The sequence below is a fragment of the Macadamia integrifolia genome, chromosome 4 (genome assembly GCF_013358625.1).
Source record: "Macadamia integrifolia cultivar HAES 741 chromosome 4, SCU_Mint_v3, whole genome shotgun sequence".
NCBI lineage: Eukaryota > Viridiplantae > Streptophyta > Magnoliopsida > Proteales > Proteaceae > Macadamia > Macadamia integrifolia.
Genome location: NC_056560.1, coordinates 24936726 through 24946106, shown reverse-complemented (window position 1 = coordinate 24946106; position 9381 = coordinate 24936726). Strand labels below are relative to the sequence as shown.

The 9381-nt window shown below is 35.4% G+C and overlaps 1 protein-coding gene across 1 annotated transcript; it reads right to left on the bottom strand.

Annotated features, from left to right (window-relative positions):
• Positions 1-298: 298 nt before the first annotated feature.
• On the bottom strand, positions 299-1869 carry LOC122076175 (protein SHORT-ROOT-like). The gene has a single exon (XM_042641486.1). It carries the CDS (start codon positions 1740-1742, stop codon positions 558-560), a length of 1185 nt encoding a protein of 394 aa, XP_042497420.1. The 5' UTR covers positions 1743-1869; the 3' UTR covers positions 299-557.
• Positions 1870-9381: the final 7512 nt, after the last annotated feature.

Here is a 9381-nt window from a genome sequence, read left to right as displayed (position 1 = left end):
TTATATATATATATATATATATATAAAGGATTAGAAAAGTGAGGCATGTACTCTATCCACGTACGGAGTGCACAAGTTCAAGTCCATGACTTCTTGCTTCTCCTCCACCTTTACTTTCTTTATAATCGAGTAGAACTCATTATTGAAAACTAGCGATTAGGGAGAGGGTGCCAAGTCCTTATAACATTATCTCAGATGACTCACATCTGATATGGAATCGATTGTTTTTCTGTTAAGAATAATAATAATTATTATACTAATTAAAGAAAACAAAAAACAAAACAAAACAAAATAATGCTGGAGTGGAAAGCACAATTCATTAAATATGTATCAGTTCATATAGATACACATGAATACTCAAACAACATGATCAGAAAATTAAAGAAAATGGAAAAACAATAAAGAAGATAATAATACCTAAGCATAAACATTAATCAGGACACAAATAAGACATAAGAGCGTGTATGGGGATAAAATTATGAGTTTCATAGGAACTTACAAGAATAATCCCTCTTGTCCAAATGAACATAATTCCAATCTTGATTCTGATATAGATTCTAGGGTTTCCAAGCAGAAGCCCAAACTACAGGTTCCTCTTTCCACATCAAGAACAGCCCAGGGCAATCCCCTTGAGACAACCCAAGAGACCAACCTGCACGGTACCTCTTTAGAAGAGACTTAGTATCATCCACAACATCATCACTGAATCCAACTGCAGAGAACCATTCCTTCAACCTATTGCACCATTGGCTACTTCTTTCTCTTATTTCAGACTCTTCACAGCTACTCATCTCATCATTACAAGCCAAAACATTAACAATAGTACTAGAACACTCCTTCTCCAACATTAATCTCTCATTACTAGTACAACCAAAGCTCTCATCTAACATTTCAAAATATAGATTATAGAACCTTAAACACTCTTCAAAACATTTCATAAAGTCATCCCTTGTGCTACTGAAATCAGCTTCCTCTTCAACTACTGTCACTACTCTTGGATTAAGGCCATGAAGCATACGAAACACGGCTCCTCGCTCTTCGACATTAACCCTTCGCAGCGCACCGATACAATTTATCGCCAAAGCCTCATCTTCCTCTACCATTAAATCTTCTTTAGTTAACTCACATAGGTGAGTTAACCCACTCACTACATTAAACTCAAAGGGAACTCCCATCAACCTAGCAAATTTCTTCATTCTATGGCTTATCTCCTTCATCAGTACTGACCTTTCCATACTTTGGGTTACCACAACAGTAAGCTTTAGTTGTGGTGTCTCATCATTCCTTGTAGCCAAAGCTTCTAAGAGTGTAGGCCACTGAGTGCAAAAGGTGTTGCTAATATCAATTATATGTAGTTTGGTCTCCCCTTCTAAAGCTTCTAAGATAGCACCATTTGAAGCTACATGACCAAATGTAGTCCATGGGCTCACCTCTTGGAATTTCAATATCATCTTCTTAGTAGACTCAAAGCTGCCTTTCTTCTCTGCTGCAATAGAAAGTAGATTCTTGTAGCACTGTTCACCATACTGTGTTGCCTTAGAGAAAAGGGCTTTTAAGAAGTAAGAGGCCAATTTCTGATCAATATCACCATAGGGTGATGAGAGTTCATTCAACATCCAAAGGAGGTGATGGATCTTATTTGTATCCTTTTCTGCAATTGCTTCTGCACACTCACAAAGAAGCCTTGAGGCCCATTTCTGACCGCATGGGTTGCCAGGTTCAGATCTCCTTGTGTTTTGCATGTCTACTCAATCATTGGAGGATTCTCTATAGAGAACACTGAAGCCAATGTTATGGGGTTTCAGTGATCAAAAGTCATTCTTGAGCCCTTCTTTGCTGATCAACTGGATAGTAGAGTAGAGGACTATTGGAAGGTCATTAATTATTTTGATGATAGTATTTAATGGTGTGGTCTTGTTATCATAATTAAGGGGAGGTGATGGGTGATCGATCTATACGCCTGCTCCCGTATATTGGAATCTCCACGCCAACCCAATCGATGCATTTCAAAGTGGGGAAGAGTGTAGAAGAGTGCCTCACGAGTCATATACGTACAAAGGACCCCATGATCAGGGAGCAGAGAGAGTGTAGCGGTACATGAGTACATCACTTTCCCATGACTAGTTAATATTTTGTTTTTTCAACTTGACTATCACTAGGAACTCATTAAGTGATTACCATTGTAACCCAATTGATTTAAAAGGAATAGAACAAGATCATTCTACTCCTCATCAAAGCATACTATTGAGCAAATCTGGGAAGCCATTTCATTTGTGATCAGAAATAGACTTCTTTCCATTCATACTACAAGTATAGACACTCCTAAAAACATGCATCTTGCTTCTTCTTGGGATCTTTCTCTCATTTGTCTTGTTTCCCCGGATTTTTGATGTATTATGTATCCTTTTGATTGTTGTATCATCCTTTTAATAGTTGTTTCTTCCCCTTGGCTTTTGGTTTATCATATTTTCAATAGTTGTTCTCCTCTACCCTGGTTTTTTATGTATCATCTTTTTGTTAATTATTTTGTTTTTCCTCGTAGATAACCTCTTTGAATTTGTGCTATATTCTACATTTTTCTTTAATAGAATTTTTATTCATCCAAAAAAAAATTGTTAACCTAATCAAGCCCATTGATATAATTAAGAGGGTCATGGAGAAAGTGAAAACACATTAGTTGATCTCTTATAAGGCCTGGAGAACCATATAAACTACTATAGATTTATTCTTAGATAAAAAACTACAAATAATCCAATTATTACTTTTTTTCATTTATATTCTTCAACATTTTTCTACCTTAATTTGGGATTTTAATTTGAAAGGAGGATTCTATAATTAATTTATTTTATTTTAATTGTGTGACATGATCATATTTCATGGAAGTATTGATCATGATTTTGATGATAGTAACGTTGGATAGATTTAACATTTTCTGCTATAAGATGGAGAGACAAAATAAGTAGTGAAAGACCTAATCAATAATGACATAAGATCTAATTTTGATTATATGTCACTTTGTAATCAAATAATTACTTCCCGTTGGTTCTTAATTACATTAATTAACTAGAAAAACTTTTGAAATTCTTTAATACCTATTTGCCATAAAAAGATAATTAATGATAAATTTATCCTAATAATGATGAGTTATTGCAATTTCAGGAATCTTTTTTGTATAGCATGGCCTAATTCAGGAGGTACAAGGGGGGTTCCACTTGTTCACCACCTCACATTTGCAAAGACAAAGCCCCACCTTACTTTACCAAAAGGCATCTCTATTATCACACTAAAACAGCTTTTACTGAAATGTTGCACAAAGAAAAGAGAGTGGTGGTGGTGGTGGTGGTGGTGGTGGGGAGAGGTGGGATGTTAAGGGAGGTTTGTTAGGCTCTGTTAGGTTGCCTTCAAAGGCAACTTAGGTCAGGCACGATTTTTTATGTCTCACATGATTGGTTGACTAAGGCTTAGAGGTGGACCTGTTTTTCAGCTTATGTCTGAGTTGAAATCGATATAATGATTAAAAATTATTTATAATTTGGTGATTTTGATCAATTATGCAATATATGTTGGGTTATATAATTAGGTTAAAATTTAAAATTTTAAAGTTAATCCATATATATTATGTTTTTTTTTTCCGTTAAATGATTCAAATTGCTCCACTTGACATGCTTTATACAAGAAATAGGGGCCTACGTAGGCAATTCATATCTTGTCAATTGACCCCATGCAAAGAAGGTTCCTCCTAAACCTTGAAATAGCTATTAATTGCTGTTATTTTTCAAATGTTGCAAATTCCCTCAGTCAATCAATTGCTTGTCTATCCAGTCTATCACTTTTTCAGATCAACTAAAATGTAGTGCTCTTGGAAACTCTTCCAAAGTTCAAGCTGATTGTCTTGGCTGATCCATCGTTTGAGATAGCTGCTATTTAATTACTTGACCTCGCAGGCAAACAACGAACTTCATTGCACATCGTCCAATTTAAACATGGTTAATCAACTGCTGAGAAAATGATATATTTTGTATGTGTGTGTGTATGTGTGAGAGAGAGAGAGAGAGAAAGAGAGAAAGAGAGTCACCACTTAGATTAGAGTCTAAGGGCCCGTTTGATAACGTTTCTGTCGTTTCTGTTTCAAGAAACGGCAGAAACATAAATTTCCGTTTCTAGAAATAGAAACGGAATTGAAGGTGTTTGATAAGTCATATTTTTAGAAGTCGATAGTAACCAATGAAAGAATGGCCACAAGTCGTTTCTAGAAATGGCGAAATAAGTTGAACTTGTTTCGCCTGGGTCGTTTCTTGAATCATAAATGAGTAAAAATTTCTATTTCTATTTCTGAAAATAAGTGAAATGGAACATATCAAACGTTTTTAACTCCGTTTCTCCTGTTTCTGGAAATAGAAACGACAGAAATGCATTTCTTGAAACTTTATCAAACGGGCTTTAAGATTCATAAATATGACCCTTTTATTTTAAAAAAAAAAAAAATAGATTTTACATGGTTTTATCCTTGTACCATAAATGTGTATTTAAATTGAAAAAATCACGATCAGAGATAAATCAAAATCAATATTATTTTGATTCAATCGATATTGACCGATCCGATTCGAGTTTTACAATCATGTCTCCACCACAAGATTCGGAAACGATAAACACCATCTTAAGGTGAAAGTGGAGACATGTGTGACGTTACCAAAAAAACACGAGACAAATGGAATTATTTGGTCCACCTATTCGTGGGTCCCATTTGAGTATGGGGTGTAACATGGGTTGGCCAGAGGCCCAGATTGATGCCTTGCAGCTGCAATAGAATTTTCCGGCCCAAGCTCATGTCAATCAATTACATGGGCCTGAATATTTGACCTGAGGATAAGATTGTGGGCTTTACCTCTCATGGGCCTAGCTTTTAGAATTGCCTAGAATTTATACTTAAAAACAACACACGCAAATGTAGTTTTAAAAAAACGGGAAATAGAATTCTATCTGGGAGTGTGGCCTACGCCACTGCTTTGAGTATGTCTATCTCTCTCTCTCCTCTCCATATGAAAAGATATTTCTATCCCATTTTTTGGAAATAGAGAGAGATACATGGCATGCTGTTATAGGTTGTACTCTTAAACAAAGAACCACTGCCCTCAAATTATATAAGGAAAAAGAATTTTGTTTAAAAGTATGACCTACGCCAACGGTCCCATGTATACATCTCTCTTCACATGTACAAAAACTTATATATCCCTCACTGGTCGCGTAACTATTACACCAACACAAGAATCAATGAGAGGACATATAGATACATCTTCAACGTGCAGGTCAGGGGAGGGGGGGTAGATGGTCTTTTCATGCCTATCTACATCGATTTCTTCATATCCTTTATAACTGTTACATTGCAGTTCAACTGGACCACCTAATTTAGTGGACATGACCACCGCATCATATATGGCCCAAATAGACCAAAAATTGGTATCGGTCGATCCGATCTAATACCAATACCAATACCAATACCAATATGGGTCCCAGGCAATCAGCAGTTTAGAGCTGAAAACTTGGGTCACTCAATGGGCTTTCCTTGTTATGGGCCATTTGAAAGCACAACAATTCCGTTATTTCCATCAATCTACCCCTAACCTGCTGGGCACCATCAAGTCTTTTGATTTTGATTTTTTTTTTTTTTCTTTTTTGAAGGACTCTCTTAAACGTTGATCGCCCAGGTCTTATCTGTATCTATCTGGGTGATCGATATGTGTAATAAGTGTTGATTCAACGCTTGTGCTTCTACCGATCATAATAGAGACGTCGCACCAAAGCCTTTGGATCAATGCTTGGACACATGTCGATTGCCCACGTAGTTATGGGCCGACTTAGGCAATTAGAGCTCAAGAGAGGAGCCGGATCCTTGAAGGACACATTTCCTCCTCTCAAAATGAGCATAATCCTAATGGTGGCAACTAGGGGTGTCAAAACCTAGCCCGAACCGATAAAATCAATTGATAAAATCGGAATCGAACCAAACTGATCCTTATTGGATTGGTTTTGGACTAAGGTATGCTGGGACCGGCTGAAAATCGGTTCAAACCGAACGGACCAATAATCAAACCGAAACCAAACCAAATGAAACCAATAAAAAAATAAATGATTATGAGATTATAAATGGGTGAATTGACTATCCATTTTTTACAATATTAGTGATAATTTTTTTATTGTAAGGGGAATTGTTACAAATCATTGAATATTAAGGTATGAATAGAGAAATTGATTTGTAAATTGTAATAATGCTTCCATTGATTTTCTTGTTCACTATACAAAACTAGTTTGATAGTTAAATGAATGATTGGATAATGGGGTTTATTTTGTGATTTCAATATTAGTTATATTCTTAGAAATTTATTATCGATTGGTTTCAATATTAATTATCTTTCCCTTACAATGAAAAACCATGATTTAATTATAAATTTAAAGTGTTTTTTTTTTTTTTTTTGTCAAATCTTTGTCACTATAAGTTATGAATGTAAAATTTCATTATGGTTCAAATCCAATAACCGATCTAAACCAGTATTAACCCTATAATGAAAAACCAAAATAAATCGAAACCAAACCAGACCGAAATTGAAATTGACCGAAAATCGAAGTTCTTTAACGGATTGGTTTTGGTCTCCCTCATTCTTAGACATGAACTGATTCAATCCGATCGAAACCAAATCGAACCGACCTATTGACATCCCTAGTGGCAGCTTCGGCTTGAAGAACCAGCACCAAAAGGAGGAGGTTGTGGGATCAAACCCTATCGTATGAGCACCCAGCAAACAGTCATTGACCAGTGGCACTTAATAGGATGATAGAATTAGAATTAGAATGAAAACAAAAAAAACCCTTGGCTGAACCCTACTCATCTCTTTGCTCCCCCACCTCCCTTGCCCCACCAACTACAGTTATATCTTCTGTGATGGGGACTTGGTTAGCGACTAGGCAATTTGGAGGAATGGCTGCTGCTATCTTAGCCAACTTATCGCTGCTATTTGCCGACATAGCCGCAGTGTCTCTATCCTTTCGATGGAGACTGAGCTTCCTAAGAGTTTAATCATTCGTCATGTGGTTTTGATTTCTATGGTACATATTGAAGCTACCTTTCTAATTTCTAGATCTTCTTCTTTATTTTTTATTCATTTTTTGGTGGCCAATTGCTAAATTCCATCTATTTCTTATCTATTTATCTTACGAGGAAAAGAATCTAGTTCATCGATACAGTTGGGTGTAAAAAGACTAAATGAGATGGTAAAGCAGTGGATAACATGAATTAAATGCTAAAATGGGGTGGTGGGATACTTTGAAGATTTTTCATGAAATTTTAAAATCAAAATTGTTACTTTAGATGATGTGATAAAATAATGGATAACATACACTAAATACTTTGTCTACTTAAGTAAGATGAAAATTATCTCGTCTCAGCATGTTTGAAGTTTTATGAAAAATATGGGGATATTGATTATATTATTATTGGGAGAGGGTTCGGGTTCTGTAAAAGGTAGTGTGGCTCTTGCACTAAAGCATGGGCCAATAGGAACACACAAAAACATCAATCGGTGGGATTTCAAGTTTTTATGGAGTGTGGTGGTCATTTCCTCCTCCTTGTCTAGGTGTAGAGGTCACGTTGCCTTCTAAGCTTCTTTTTTTTATTATTTTATTGAGAAAAATAAGTTTAAAAGGCAACATGACTCTTATGCCTATACACAAAGTGGGATGAAATGACCACCCCGCCTTGCCACTCCCCTCAGGAAAGATGAAAATCCACCCCTATTAATGCTTTTACGTGCCCTCCAATTGACTCACATGCTCATAAAAATGCCATGTTGCCTTTTAGGGAACCCTCTTTCCATTTTATTATTCCACATCATCTTTTACTATCTTTATGTTTTCTTGCATTTCCGATTTACTATATTATCTTTGTACCTCCTAGTATGGGTCTATGACTTCATTACCAACCCCACCAAAAAATACAAAGGCATTAAAAATAAATAAATAAATAACTCTGAGGGCATATAACTAATTTCTCACTTCTAGTTATCATTCCAAAACTTGGATCAAATTGGTCATTATCGTCAGAGTCAAAATGGTATCGATCAGGACCGATCCTTGATGCCTAATCCCCGATCCCCGATCCTCGATCCTCGATCCTCGATCCTAACCTTTTTTTTTTTTTCTAGAACAACTTAGGTCAATACAATTTTTTGTTCCATTTGTCCGACTACAATAAAACGCCTATGGCTATGTTTGGTAGTTAAGAAAAGAAAAAATTCAAAAAATTTTAAATTTAATAAAAGATAGATACATAATAATATTATTGTGTAATTGCAAATTTTTGTCTTTTTATACTTTTGTATTATTATTATTTTTTTCTTCACTACCAAACATAGCCTACCAAAATGTGATGACAAAAAAAGAAATAAATAGATTATAACAAATACATTAATGACTAATTTACTTTCGAGGCCACCTCCTCCTCAACCATGACTTCTTGGAACAATTTCACACCATACGAGGGGTGTGGATTGTTGTAGGAGGTCATGGGTCCAGAAGAGGATCCTGGCATGGTACTTTGTCTACTGTGTACCTAAATTTTTTTAAATTCATCAATAGCTTGAACATAAAACTGAAAAAACATATCTTCACCACATAAAGGCCAGTAGAAAAATCTCTTTAAGTCTATGTTATCCCTAATCCCGGCCTTTCTAATCTCACTATACTTGTGGTTCAAGGATAAAATCATAATAAAATTTGATTTATATAATCAAAAGGATATCTCTCCTATACGGTTTGATCAAGGCGAATTAAGATCCACATTAGAATGGTATCAGCCTTAATCAATGAGTTTTGGAACCTTAGGCACTGTTTGATACAATTTCTGTCGTTTCTATTCAAGAAACGGTAGAAATATAAATTTTCATTTCGAGAAACAGAAAAGGAATTAAAGGTGTTTGATAAGTCATGTTTCTAAAAGTCGATAGTAACCATCAAAAGAATAGCCACGAGTCGTTTTCAGAAACGGCGAAACAAGTTATTGAACCTAGGTCGTTTCTTGAACCATAAATAGTTAGAAATTTTAATTTTTATTTCTAAAAACAAGTGAAATGAAACAGTTTATCAAATGTTTTTTGTTTAATTTCTTGAAACGTTATCAAACAGGCCCTTACTTGTGGTTATGATTCTAAGACCCGGATCAAATTGATTAGTATCAGTTGGATATGGATCTTTACGTTTAGAACTTATATATGTCGACCTCATTGCAATAATATTTAAGAACCATTGGATTAGAATAAAACGTAGAAGCATTTTTCTGATATGAGAAAGATAGGCCCAAAGGAGAAGGGAGTACCGTTGGAGAACTCTGCT